General features: G+C 38.2%; 1 protein-coding gene across 2 annotated transcripts in view; it reads left to right on the top strand.

Annotated features, from left to right (window-relative positions):
• The first annotated feature begins 798 nt into the window (after nt 1–798).
• LOC134534065 (SET domain-containing protein SmydA-8) overlaps nt 799–14,463 on the top strand; it is a 49,193-nt gene continuing 35,528 nt past the window's right edge. For both annotated transcript variants that reach the window (XR_010075442.1, XM_063372057.1), the window contains exons 1-2: nt 799–896; nt 14,073–14,188. Coding sequence is in view for 1 of the 2 variants with exons in the window: in XM_063372057.1 (XP_063228127.1) it covers nt 873–896; nt 14,073–14,188 (140 nt within the window). In the remaining variant the exon portion in view is untranslated. The remainder of the gene's footprint in view (nt 897–14,072; nt 14,189–14,463) is intronic.

Raw genomic sequence — 14,463 nt, 5'->3', positions numbered from 1 at the left:
GGAGATTGTTCTGGGCCTACAAGACCGGAACACGCCGCACACCCGATGTCCGATTAAATAATTTTTTCCTAACCTAACTATAAATAAGTGTGTTTTGGAGGGGTCCAGGTTAGGGAGGGACCTAGGTGCGTCTCAGGCCGAAGCCTATACGCTTAGTCATGCTGGGATTAGCCATGCAGGGAGAGGGTCGCATGCATCATGTGCTAGGAGGGGATTGGCCAGCCATGGCAGCGATTGGCGCCATGACTAACTCCCCTCACTCTTAAATCTAGACTATAACTAGAGCCCGATGTCTGGTACAAAGCCTGCCCAACGAAGTTCGCTGAGCATTTCCGAGCGGCTCCGATGCTTTCCGCGCAGCGCGCGACAACTGGTGTTGAACACGTCGCATCCAGCGCGCGGTTAGGCGCCGCGCTGGCGTCATCAATGTACGTATGCCGGGCATACGTAATATTAAACAGGTTAAGGCGGGCTTTTTAACTAATTTTTCGTGATTATATTCAAACAAATTAATTAAATTAATATTGCAAACAAAGATAAATAAGATTTGAAAATTAAAAAGTATGCAATTTTTCATCAATGGCGTCCGTAAACCGACTTTACAGACAAACCCCCTTTTCGTGTGAGAAGCGCTTGTCGCAACTCGAGATGGAGCCACTTGCTGCCATCCTTGCAGCCGCGCCCGCCACCGGCCCATTGTTGCGCGGCCCGCCAGTATAAATAGTCGCGGGGCGCGCATGCGCCGTGAGGCGCCGGTGTGCCAGCGCGCGCCGCGGCGTCTTCGTCGTCGCTGTCGCCGTCGCCGGCGGAGTCTGCGTCGCGCGTCCTCCCGCTCCGGTATTTATAGACCGGTGGCTCCTGCCGCGGACACCATGAACCGCTCCAGGAAGAACAAGGTCAGTGCGGGGGCAGCAGTCGGCGCTGAAGGGTGCCCTGCCCCCTCGGGGCCGGCCATTCGGCTTGCCTGCCGGTAGAGCTGGCGGGTGTTGTTGAGGTTATAACGCCTCGCAACTGTTTGATGCCAGAGATCAAACACAGCTAGGGTTCGGCATTTCTCGATTTCTGCACGGCCGTAGCGAGGATTTTTCTTAATTAGGGGATTCAGTAATACCATTAAAACATTTTTTGTGTAACTTTAAATTTTGATTGAGTTGTTTAATTGTCACATTAAAATCTCAGCGAACAGTAGAATTGTTATAAGTTGAACTTTTACATATACAATTTAAGTAATGATTTTGCTTACGAAAATAAGAATGAACATTTGATATTTTGGATGTTATTTAATTGTTGAACTGAAACTTCTAATGCGACTTCCAACAAGGTTGCGTTAAACGTTTAACGCTACCATGGAGGGGGTATGAAAGCACTGTTGCGTTAAACGTTCAACGCTCCTGGGGAGAGGGAATAGAAAGAGACAGGGCGAGAGTGAATGCGTGGCACTCGAACGCATGCGCGTAGTATACCTGTTGCAGGCCAGCGTATCTTACTTTAGTTATCATAATCCCATTGTAAATGTTATAGATTTGGATATTTCTCCACTCGAAAATGATAATTAAAAGATGCGATCAATTGTGAATTGTAAGCAATGTTAATAAAGTTTGTCTTAAAGAAACAATATGATTTCACTAAAAATAAATTTCTACCCCTTCCTATTTTCAGTTCCACATTACGAAGTTTCACTTCTTCCGCGCGGAGGGACTCCACGCACTATTTTTAATACTGGTTTTTCTAAGTCATTTGTTTGATGTTTGCGGTAAAACAAGTCGTAAATACATATAGGCCCTATATTAATGTTATTTAATACACAAAGCAAAATTGTCAAGTTTTTATGAAAGATATCATTACAACTAACACGTGTACAAACCAGCAAATACAATCCCCGCCGCTTCTGTGCATACTGCATGCTGCGCTAGATGTGGGAGGAAATGTATTTACTGTAGTTCACTATAAGGATTACACCAATCCTTCCAAAAATGCACTCTGTAACCGTAAGTAGCTTAGTAGCTGTCATTTTCTCATTCTGTCTACACTGTTTAATTTTTTAAGTTATACTTCTTTAGGCGCGTTATGAAAAAATAATGAGAGTGAATTTTTAAGATGCGCGCGCATCACTGTAACACAAAATTAACAGGTTGAAGCTGCGCGCGCACCATGTGACGACAGCAAGATGGCGGACCCACGTGTACGAACATAAACCCAACCCACATTAGGGGACATACCAAACGTATTGGTGTGCCAAATGAAACTTTATGATAGTGAAATTACCGTGGAATTTATTTTGGTAAACTAAAATAGTCATAGTAAAGAGTAAATTCCAAGGTTTAAAAAACACATTATTTTGGTATTACATCAAATATAACACACATGTTCGTCGTACCCTTCTGTCAGAGCAGTGGTGATACTGCGCGGTAAATATGCTGGAAGACCGTGGTTCAAAACTCGGTGGTAGGGTTTTTTTTTTTTTTTTTACTTTTTTTGAAGTTATACTTTTTTAGGCGCGTTATGAAAAAATGATGAGAGTGAAATTTTAAGATGCGCGCGCATCACTGTGACACAAAATTAACAGGTTGAAGCTGCCCGCTAAACAGCTCATTAAGTCTCGAAAAAAGCTACCAACAAAATAGAAGTAGAACCTCTATTAGTCGCGCATGTTGGCACGCTTGGCGCCTCTGATCACTGTTTTCATATTTATAATATTACTAGATAATGCCCGGCATGCGTTGCAATGCCTCAATCAATTTTTTAAACGTATACTAAGCATCTCTCTTTATCTCTCTAATTCTCTATCTCTCTATGTATATCTCTATAACTCTCTCTATCTTTCTATTTATATCTCTATCTCTATATATCTTTCTACATATATATCTCTATATATCTTTCTAGCGGACCCGATAGACATTGTCCTGCCAAAATGTACATATGGCGGTAAGTATTTATACGCTGGACATTTTGTATCTTCTCATTATACATACCCCTCCTCTTGGGCACGCCACTGCCGTTTCCAAAAACCTTTCCCATGTTTACGCAGAAGGCAACAACAATGCAAAAGCCCTTTGCCATGGAGGCTAATTATCAACAATGCTTAGTTTTTTGCTTTTAAATCGTGTTTTTTTTTTTTTTAGTTTTTTCTTAACTCAGAATCGAGATAAAATATCCAATTGTGAATCTAAACCATCCTCGAATCCCCGTGAACTCACACAAAAAATTTCATCAAAATCGGTCCAGCCGTCTAGGAGGGGTTCAGTGACGTACACACGCACACAAGAAATATATATATAAAGATTTATCCACATTTTACTAGTTTCTTCATTCACAACACGTGTTTTAGTTTCATACAAGTGGGAATTATATATATGTGCTAATAAATTATATTCATTAGTGATTTAAAGTGAATATTTTGATTAATATTATTTACTATTTATAAATATTAGTAAAACATATTGTGCCCTTATACTTTTTCAAGTGCTCCAATATAATTTAGGTTAACTATCAGTATGTATTATTTATTTATATAAATTAAAATATTATTATTTAATATAATTAATACTAAATATTATTAATTATTAATGTTAAATATTTATTATTGTTTATTTAATATTTATAAAATAAATCAATACATTTAATAAAACATTAAATAAAAAATTTGTGATAAAAATTATAATCGAACATCAAATTAAAATATTAATTTTTAATATTTATTATTAAATTGAATAAATAATAAATATTTAGCAAAATAAATGAACGAATTTAATGAAAACGAAAAGTGAATATTAAATTAAGAAAATAATAAATATTTAAAAAAAGAATAAACTTAAATTAATATTTTGAATTTATTTATTTTCTTTTAAAATATTAAATAATCAATAATAAATATTTAAAATTAAGAATCTTATAATATTTAGTAAAAATTATGTCATATATATTTATTATTCTCTAAATTTTATTTTAATTTTTCAAATTTAAACTGAACTTTATTGACTGAGTTGACTATCTTTTTCCAGCACTTTTATTATTTTATTGTAATAAATTATTTGCATGAAAGTAAAAACTATTTTTTAATGATGCCAAAGAAGTATAACTTCTCACGCACGTACATAAGTACACGCACCCATTTTTTTTTCATTTAATACCTAGAAGGGAGGGGTCCGGACACCATGGTGACCCCTTCCCCCCACCCGCCCTTCGACCCTGCCTACTGCATCTGAAGACATCCACACATTCAATAGTTTTTAATAAAAACGCGCGTCGGTAGGCATGACATAGGCAAACAACCACACGTGTCGCTGTGTACATCAGCGTATGTTGACAGTTCCATTGACATAGCGTGAGCCTCTAAAGAAAAGAACATCTTCGGCCAGAGGGGCTTCCTACTGACAGCGCTGTCTCCCTCGCTATTTGTTCGCGGCGATACGCGAGCACGCGTGAACTCGACAAAGTTGGCAAAAAAATGCAATAAAAGTTTTGAGTTTCTATTAACGACTTGACGGTACATAATGATTCAATTATAAAATGTAAAAAAAAAACACTATTAATTTTTAAGTAATACCGCCCGTTTAACAATCCTTTCTATGTCAAATGTTACACGGTAATTATAACATGTTTAAATTTAATACCACGTTTTGTTTTGAACTGAAAATCGCGTAACTGGTAAAAAATAAAGCGACCACATTGCATTTGTGAATAAACATTTCGAAGCAATTTTGCTTATCCGTTCTAGACACCTAGGGGTTTGTCCATAAAGCATCTATCAAAGCATGAGTTCGTTTTAATGAGGGTGTGTTTAACATTTATGTTTTTTTTACAGGTTGAGTTGTTAGTTATTATTTTTATTTTTTATAAAGCGGGGAATAACCCCCGTTGAAGATCCTGTGATGTCTATGAATAAACTTTTTTTTTTTTTAAGGAAATATAACATTTCGTGAAGTTTCCTCCTTATTAACTGTGTATTTGTTGAAATCGTAAGGAATGAGACTCCTGTTTAATAGGTGCTAGGCTTTAAACGATTGGAGTGCTATATAAGCATCAACTCCACACAAAAAACACTTTTTTTTTCCTGGCACCGTGAATAAAAACATTCAATAAGGCTACAAAACAGTAATAGTAGTAGTGGTACTGTTACGAACGCAAACAGAACCGCGACGCGTGTCAGAAGCGGAGCTGGCTGGCGGCCCCGCACGGCCACTGACGTCATGCACCGTACACTGACGTAAGGCATGCCACGCGTGCCTGGACGGATTACAAGGGTCCTCGCTACCCCCTGCCCCCTTCCGCTCCTCTCGCACAATCCCACCTCTGCCCTTTGTCAACTGCCCTTTTAGCTGCCTGGGAATTCTGCGGGATGTCCCGAGGTCACCGCGCGGAGTGGCGCGAATAAACACCGTCTTTCTGGACTTTTCGGGCGTCGGGTCGGCCCAAGGTGACGCGACACTTCCAACCACCCCAGTCGGTTCCAGAAAGTCTGCCAAGAGTATAAAAGCAGTGACCCCGGCCTCCGCGAGAGTTCCGAGCGAAGAGCGAAGAGCGGAGCAGCGGAGAGAATCTCCCACTCGGGGAGTGATACCGGCGATACCCGTGCGATCAGCGAGAGGTGAAGAGGGAAAGTGAACCTTGCTGAGCGAACCGGGCCTATAGGGAGGCGATACCTGCGAGTGAATGCCCGGCGAGCCAGTCGGGTGTGACTTGCGATAGTTGACTGTGCTGCGGCGCGATGTGTTGGTGAGTGTGCGAAGGAAGCGGACAGAGGCGGACAGAAGAGCGAGCCACTGTCGAGCCAAGCTCCAGCGGAAAGTGTTAATGTTTCAATGACCAGTGTAAGACTAATTGCTGTTAGAGATTTTTAGTGTATTAATTACATTTATGGTGTAGACGTTAGTAATAAATAAAACAGAACCAATTAATTGGGATATTCCTTACGAACCCAGTTTTCTCCCTACATTATACTCGTAACAGTACAAAGAGCTGACCATACAAACATAAACATAAAAAAAATAACTTATCATAAAATTTAGTATAATTATAGATACTAAATTATAAATTACTAGCTGAAGTACCCGGCATTGCTTGGGTTGAAAACGGGGTGAAGGGATTCTTTTTCTCGAAATCGGTTGTAGGCAGTATATTTTTTCTTAATTTGAACGTCAAGTGTGCAAATTTCATCAAGAGTTGCCCAAGTTCTGATTCAAGGAGTAGGAAAAGGCAATGTGGCAAGGAGGGGGAGGGGCGGAAGGAAAGTAGTATTTCAAAAATCTCATGTATGAATTGACTGTTTGTTAAAATCAGATGTAGATAGTTGTGTTCTTATTTTCAACTTCAAGTGAGCAAAATTTTATCTGGGAGGGCAAAATAATGCTTTAAGGTGTAGCAAAAGGTAATGGGGGTGGTTTTTCGTAATCTCATGTTTTTCGTAATCTCATGTTTTTCGTAAGCTTCTTTTTCTTAAATTGGACGTTAAAGATAAAATTTCCTTTTTTGTATGTGAACCATTTCTAAATTTCACCAAGGAGAGCAAAAAAACCGCTTTAAAGGGAAGTAAAGTCTGGGAAGAAGGGCAGATGTAATAGTAATATTTCAAGTGTGAAAAATTTCATCAAGGAGTGAAAAATTCTCCATAATGGGGTGGGAAAAGGATATGGGGAATTTTTTAAAATATATATTGAATAAACATTTTTTATGAAAATTAGATATAGACAATTAATTTTCTTCCTTTTTTGAAAATCAAGCAAAATTTCATAAATAAATACCAATATCTTGTTTTAGGGGATGGGAAAGGGTGACGGGGTGGTTTATTAAATCTCGTGTGGACAGGAAGCTGGAGATAAAGCAATACGTTTCCTCTTGTTTTTAACAGTAATTGTGCTTAATTTCATTTATTTGTACCAACATTGTGCTTTAAGGGATGAAAAAGGGGGATGGTGTGTTTTGTTCTAAATCTCATGTAGGCAGTGACCTTATATTTTTCCTTAAATTATATGTTATGCAATTATTTTCTTCCTATTTTGAATGCCATGTGTGCAAATTATCATCAAGAAGTGCCAAATTATGCCTTAAAGGGTGGAAAAGGGGTATGTGGTTGTTTTATTATTATTATTTAATTTCCCATTTGTCTAAATCAGTTGAAGACAGCAATTTCCTCCTTAATTTAAACGCAAAGTTACCAAAAAGAACAAAACAAAAATGTGTTCTAGGGCCTGAGAAAAGTGGGTAGTGTGTTGTTTTGTTTAATGTAGACCGTAATGTAATTATAGACAGTAATTTTACCCTTATTTCGAACGCAAAGTGAACCAATTTTCATAAAGTAATGTTGAAGATCTGTTTTCGAAATCTCATGTACACAATGGCCTTCATCATGTTTGGAAGTTCTAATGTGCAAAGTTTCAACTCAGTCGGATGAATGGTTTAGGAACGCATACGGGACACAAATTTATGTATATAAATAATTTATTTATTTGTAAATTTATAAAGAACCACTCCTTCTAGGATACGACCGTTACTGGTTCACGATATTGTTCGTGGCCTACTCTGGTTGTTGGAGGAGGACGTGAGTATTTTAGGACACGTGCTACGCTTATTATAAGAAAAATTGGGGGAGGGGGAAGAAAATTAATAAAAAGAGTTTGTAAACCTCAGCAGCTATAATGGATCCTTGAGTAAAATAAGGATAGAAAAATCTGCCTGGCCATGACGTTATCTTCTAAAAGCGTTCCAGTTCTAACAATAGACCTTTATTAAGGTAAGTGCTGCTGTCTCACCCAAAAATCTATAAACCTTGCCCAGAACGAGCTTCCTTAAACCATAAATTAAAGCATAAACACAGGACGGTTTGTATATGAACAAACAAACTAATTTAATATTCTTTAAGATATAACTCGACTTCAAACGTTACTCGAGTTTCATAAATAAAAAATCTATACCTACAGTAATATTTAGTAATCCTGGTAAAAAAAACATTAAACACTATATTATTATTTAAAATTAGAGTTTCGTAACACCTACGCAACTGAAAATATTTTATTTTTATCGTCTAAATGAAGGCTTCACGGGGTACTTAATAAATTGCAGGATGTTTAAAGGCGTGCTCACTTCGTAATTACAGCATAGTAACATTAGAATATTCATTCTCACGACCTGTTGGCACAGTTTTTTGACGTGACAACGTCAAATAAATCGATGAACGCCGGCTGCACGCACGAAAAAGGATGACTCATTGTCCCGTTACGCTCATATTAAGCTTGCGCCGCATCTATCTCTCTTCCACTCGATTGGAACAACCCTCGATTTGACTTTTTCGAAGCACATTAAACTTGAAACACTCCCATTCGTTTCCTACTTTTCCTATCATCGTCCTATCCTTAACAGAATAACACAGATTGGAAGAAGTTAAATAGCAAACATGTATAAAAGTTGTAGTTAAAATAATCTCTTCGTTAAAGTAATAAACATATTTGAATTAATGAGTGCAAATAAAAGTAAATTTATCAATTAAATTGTAGATTTTATTTCACTCCTTCTTTGTATCCATACAAAATAGTGATAAATCAATAAAAATGATGCAATTTTATTCACAAAAGTATGCAATCATTTCATCAATGTTTTGTTATGACGTTGTCACGTTAAACTATCGTCCGTAAACCGACTTTACAGACAACCAATTTTTAGAGCTTCTGTTTGGTGAGTCGAAGTTTCCGAGTTAGATTGCGGGCCGGTTTGAAAATTAACTTGTGGGAAATGTCCTTCTCGTGTTCTCTACTGGTTGGAATCAATGGGGAAGGGCATGCAGAACCGAACCGCTGGATTGGAAAACCGGTCAGGACCTGTCCGATCCGCGGACAATTTTTTTCTTGTTCTGCACACATACGTTTATAGGAGCTATGGCAGACGATATTGGCGTTAATCTAGCACGAGTTATAATAGTAGTTGGATAATATGACACGAGAATGTGTGTCATATTAACAAAAGAGAATAAATAAAGCAATGACACTTCCTTACAAAATAATAACGTGGCGGAATTGAGTTTATTCTCGCAAAATTTTAATAATGGTTAATCACAAATCTCAGAACAAAATAAAGGTTTAATTTTGAATTGGCTTGTTACGGATGCAAGTTCACTGTTAACTGAATTGGTATTATTATTTACAATGTTTCATCTAGCCATTATATTGCCACGCGAATTTTAATGTACCTACACTTGTATTAACTTACATTACTTTAGAAAAAAAGATAAACGTACCCCTAAGTACTGATTGGAAACCTAATTTTGCAGTTAAATAATAGATTTCTGTAATTGTGAGACTTATCTGAAGGGGAAATACAGAATATAGCGATTACGTGATAAGCAGCTTGCTTTAGAAAATAATATATAAAAATACGCACTGTTGAGAACAACCTGACAGCATTCAGTTTGGAATCAGTAATTCGAAGATTACATCATACTTATTGTCACAATATAGTGAAGAACATTCTTCACACTGATATATTTAAATTTGGCTGGCTACACAAAAAGAAATGTGGTGTTGCTGTGTCATGGACGCACGACCGTGTGTTGTACGTGAATGCGTGTACGTAGCAGGTAATATTTTCTAAACAAAATATAAAATACGCTATTTTTTTTTATTTTAACACCATATATATTCACTGTAACTATTTAACACTAATATTTTATATATGCGATCGATCGATTTTGACAAGAGCAGACGATTGAAACCTAAACGAACGTCGTAGCTTCTCCGAGTCAAAAGTCATACTAAATGGAAATCTCGAAACGCAGCAAAATGACCTCAAAATGGTGGCGCTTCCCCCTCCATCGCGCGCGATGCGTCACAGTCCTCGCTTGGCGTAACGAATTATTTGATCCTTTAGCTATCCAGTGGTGTAATTAAATTTTGGATGTAGATGATAGCTATGTAGCTGCAACACCAAACTGTATCCCACGACTTTGTTATCATTCGATTTTTGAATTATCTCCCACTATGGAAGCAATTTTAAAGACGTATTCACGTAAAAACAAAACAAAAACAGCACTGCGAAGATATTGTTACGTGCGTGCTAGGAGGCAAGGCTTCCAGCGAGTCTGGCTGCGGCCCAGCACGGGAGCTGAAGTCACGCATGTCACGAGTGCCCGGCCGGATTACAAGGGTCTGGCTAACCATCCCCTCCGCTCCCGCGGACCATCAGGCCCCGACTATTGACACCGACACTTTAAGTGGCCTTGTAATTACCCGAGTTCCCCCGAGGCCACCACTAGGTGTGGCGTCGGGTCGGCCCACACAGCCGCCACGGGGGAGAAACTCTTAATTGCCGAGACTGAGACATAGTTTTTTTTGAAGTAGCATTCATAATATGTATATTTATGACATGGCTACATTGACTATGAGAATTAATGCACGCTTGTGAGGCACACAAACCAGTCTTTGGTTGCCAACTATTTTGTGATTGTGGTGGAGCATACCAGAAATTTTGCATTTCCTACTCATTTACTCATTCATATAGAACATGTTTTTTTTTATTACGAAACACCATTAATGTTTTTACGCGCAGTTTAGATCTCTTTTACTAAGCAATTAGTAGTCAAGTACGTAGTTAAATTAACATTATAAACCTAAAAACTTTGGATTTCAACATCTGGCCCAAGTTTTTTTTTTTGCTAGTAGTTATGGGCCCGCCCAACAGATAGCGTCACATGTCCTGCAAAACATGGTCTCATTTTCCACTGTAAGAGTCGCACTTCTATAAATCTTTGTTCTGTGAAAGCCGCTGACGCCCCTTTGAGAAGGACGTCATGGAGATATAAGCCTTCGCGGCAGTCCCGAGTGTTTCGCGAGTGAAGAGGAGTGAGACTTGGGCGAGGAGGCGCGACGGGATCCACAGAGTGCGATTGAGTGGCGTGCGGTAAGCGGCGAAACCACTAGCCTGGCTCCAGTGAGGGGTGCGAACTGAGCAACTTGACAGACATTGAGTGACTTGCGAGTGATTGGTGATAACACATTTTTAAGTACAATCGTTTATTATTAATGTAAATATTAGTAATAAATGAAACGGTAATAAAAATAATTGGGCCCAGTTCTCCCCACATTAGTTCAAAACAATGTAAGCACCAGTGGTGTGACAACAGAAAAAAGTGGAATATATGTTTCTGATGATTGTAGAGGTGTTTAAAAAAGAGTAAGAGAAACTTCCAGTAATCTAACATCTGTAACGATCAAATTTTGTGTTTTCATGTTGCAATACAAAAAAAAAAGTGTGCGTGTACTTATGTACGCGCGTGAGAAGTTATACTACTTTGGCATCATTAAAATTTTTATCAAAAAGTTTTCATTTAATTTGTTAATTTATTTTTATGAATATTTATTAATTATTCAATTTAATAATAAATATAAAAAACTAATATTTTAATTTGATGTTCGATTTTAATTTTTATCACAAATTTTTTATTAAATTTATTTTGTAAATATTAAATAACCAATAATAAATATTTAACATTAATAATATTTAGTATTGATTAATTTTTTCCTAATATTTACGAATTTAAATAACTACTGAATATAATTTACTAGCACATATATAATTCGCACTTGTATGAAACTTGTTGTGTATGTTGTGAATGAAGAAACTAGAAACATGTGGATAAATATTATAAATATGAAAACAGTGATCAGAGGCGACGCTGTTGGTAGCTTCAACCTGTTAATTTTGTGTTACAGTGATGCGCTTGCATCTGAAATCATTGCATCTCTCATCATTTTTTCATAACGCGCCTAAAGAAGTGTAACTTCAAAAATTTGTTTTAAAATATTTTATGTACAGTAAAAATAGCAAATATATTTAACGTAATTTTTCTCGTTGATATTTTACTTATAACATGGTGGGATTATTACGCTACAATTATCTTAAACAAACCAAGAATTTATTTTTTTTTTTGCAAAACTCCGTTCCCCCGGAGAAACCCCCGGAATGGCCACCGCATGGGGAGCCCAAGAAAAGAAACGGGCTCCCCATTTGGAAGCCACCTGGAAGGTTTTTTTCTGTTCCACCCACCGTTTCTTTGGTAGCCTGACTTGTTACAAGGGATTGTATTCATACCAGAGAAAATGCCACCATTTTGTCTGGGCAATCCGCCTTGGAGGAGCCGGGGCGCGAACCCGGGTCCTACAAGTTACAAGGCAGGCGCTCTACCCCAGAACCAGAGTGGTAGAGCGGATACTTGCATTCTTCTTAACAGTGATATGATGTTATTACACGAATTGTCGCTTTTTTTATTAACACGTGCTTACTTCTGAAAGTACTCGGCAGCGATGTGTAACATCTAACCTTGGTAACGAATTCTCACTTATAAATGCACTAAGTGTAGGTATTTATCTTATAATACGAAACTCGCGTGATAAATATACGCAGAATATGTTTTCAACTAAATTTCTGGACGCGAACCACATGTATTTTCCGCTGCCTGAGCAACTACATCGATTATCAAATCATTCCAAAGCTATTTTTCTTAAATCCTGGCTATATTGATTAAATTAAGTAAACAATGACGTTTTTGTTCAAAGAATTTTGAAAAGGTGAAGTGGTTATACTTGGAATAAATGATTTCTGAAATAAATTTGTGGTCCCAAAATGTAATTATTTAAAAAGCACAAGAAAAATGGCACGTAAAACATAGTTAAAAAAGGATTTAGAATTTATACAAACTAGTGTGCCATGCTAGCAAAATGTTAGCACTTTGTAATGTAATACTACATATTGTAGCCGTTACCATGGTGTGACTAGGGAAAAAATTTATTTCGTTTTTCGTTTCATGAACCATACACCCAACAACCATTTTCAACTCAGTAGTATACACATTCTTAAGGACACAATAACTGCCGTAATATTTTTCACAAATAGCTTCCAAACTGTTACATAAAATATTACAGTATAAAATATCTGTCGAGTTTCATAATGGGCAATATTCGCCCAAAGGGGTAAAAATGGGGAAGTATAATTTTTAAAAAAATTGCTATAATACGTCGAATTATACATCCGTTTTAATGTATTATAATTCGTAGGGATAATAACATAAAACTTTGTGAAAATGTGTTTTTGATGCAACCGAGAGCTGATGTGTGACACTCATGCCCCCCCCCCCCCCCTGGGTCCAGGCCCCGGGCCCGGTTTTGTTTATTTTTATTTCAGTGTGTGAAATAAATATACTTACTCGCTGTGGTTATTTTTAAGTGAATTAATTTTATAAATGAAGCTTAGTTTGAACTTATAAAATAGTAACCATAATTATACCCTATAACATTCTAAAAAGAGTGTAGGTAAGAAATAACCATGCAATTATAATGTAGCACGTGACTGTAAGATGGGGTCGGTGGGTGGAGGGGGGCGTCTCCGATCCTGGGTGCAGGGCCCGTGATCGAATGTGGAGGCCATGAGTGACGCAGCAGGAAGTTTCGCCTGGTCGCAATGGGAGAAGCCAGCCTGGAGGGAAGCCTAAGATGTACCTACATCAAGTTCTGTCCCTGCCCGAACACGCCCGAATATTCACCTTCGGTCAACCTCGGGTTTATATATATTATATATATATATATTCATATTTCTCTGTTTATTTTAATGTAGCTATACCAACCTAACCGCCAATAGTGTTTTTAAGTAGCTAACCTAACCGACCACTTTTAATATTTGAATTCATTTTTTTTCCTGCGCAAAAATAAAACAAATCCCGAGGTTGGCCGAAGGTGAGTATTCGGGCGTGTTCGGGCAGGGACAGAACGTGATGTACTTCTGGGGAAGCCTACAACTCACGTAGTTTCGGTTCCCTACCACGTTCGTGCAACTTCGGATTTCTTTAAAAAATGGAAATTAAACAAATCGAAGGGTTATGTTAGGTTAGGTCAGTCACAACATGCTTTTTTTTTCATTGGAAACTTCTGATTTAGCGGCTGAAATGGCGTTAATACCAAAACGCAAAACTTCGGAAATCTTCGGAAATTCTTGCAGGGAACCGAAACTACGTGATTTGTAGGCTTCCCGTACTTCTTAGGCTTCTGCAGCCGGGAAAGGGCGACAGCCGCGTCACGGTGTTCTCTGGTGCGCAGAAGCCTGCGCACAAGGACAGGAGCGGTCGCCGCAGGCCGGACAGCGACGCCCAGCCGGAGCAGCCCGAGGGAGGCGACCTGCCGTACACCATCCAGGTGTCCGCCGAGATGGGCAGGTAGTCACCGGGTCGTCACCACAACGCCGAACGTACAATAACGCCGAATACCATAACGCCGATTGTCAAAATTGACCACAACGCCGACAAGCTAGAAAACTGCTGTGTACCACAACGCCGAAAAATGATTTTGCGGGGAAGGAGGGGCCACAGGAGCAAAATGAAAAAAACAACTGAATGAATTTGTGTGTTAACCTTACCTAACGTAACCTTTGTGGCAGTCCTGCAATGACATTTTTTCGGCGTTAATGTATTTCGGCGTTGTGGTATTTCGG

Source organism: Bacillus rossius, chromosome 7, assembly GCF_032445375.1.
Source record: "Bacillus rossius redtenbacheri isolate Brsri chromosome 7, Brsri_v3, whole genome shotgun sequence".
NCBI lineage: Eukaryota > Metazoa > Arthropoda > Insecta > Phasmatodea > Bacillidae > Bacillus > Bacillus rossius.
The sequence above is the reverse complement of the archived record's forward strand: the minus strand, read 5'-3'. Positions and strand labels throughout refer to the sequence as shown.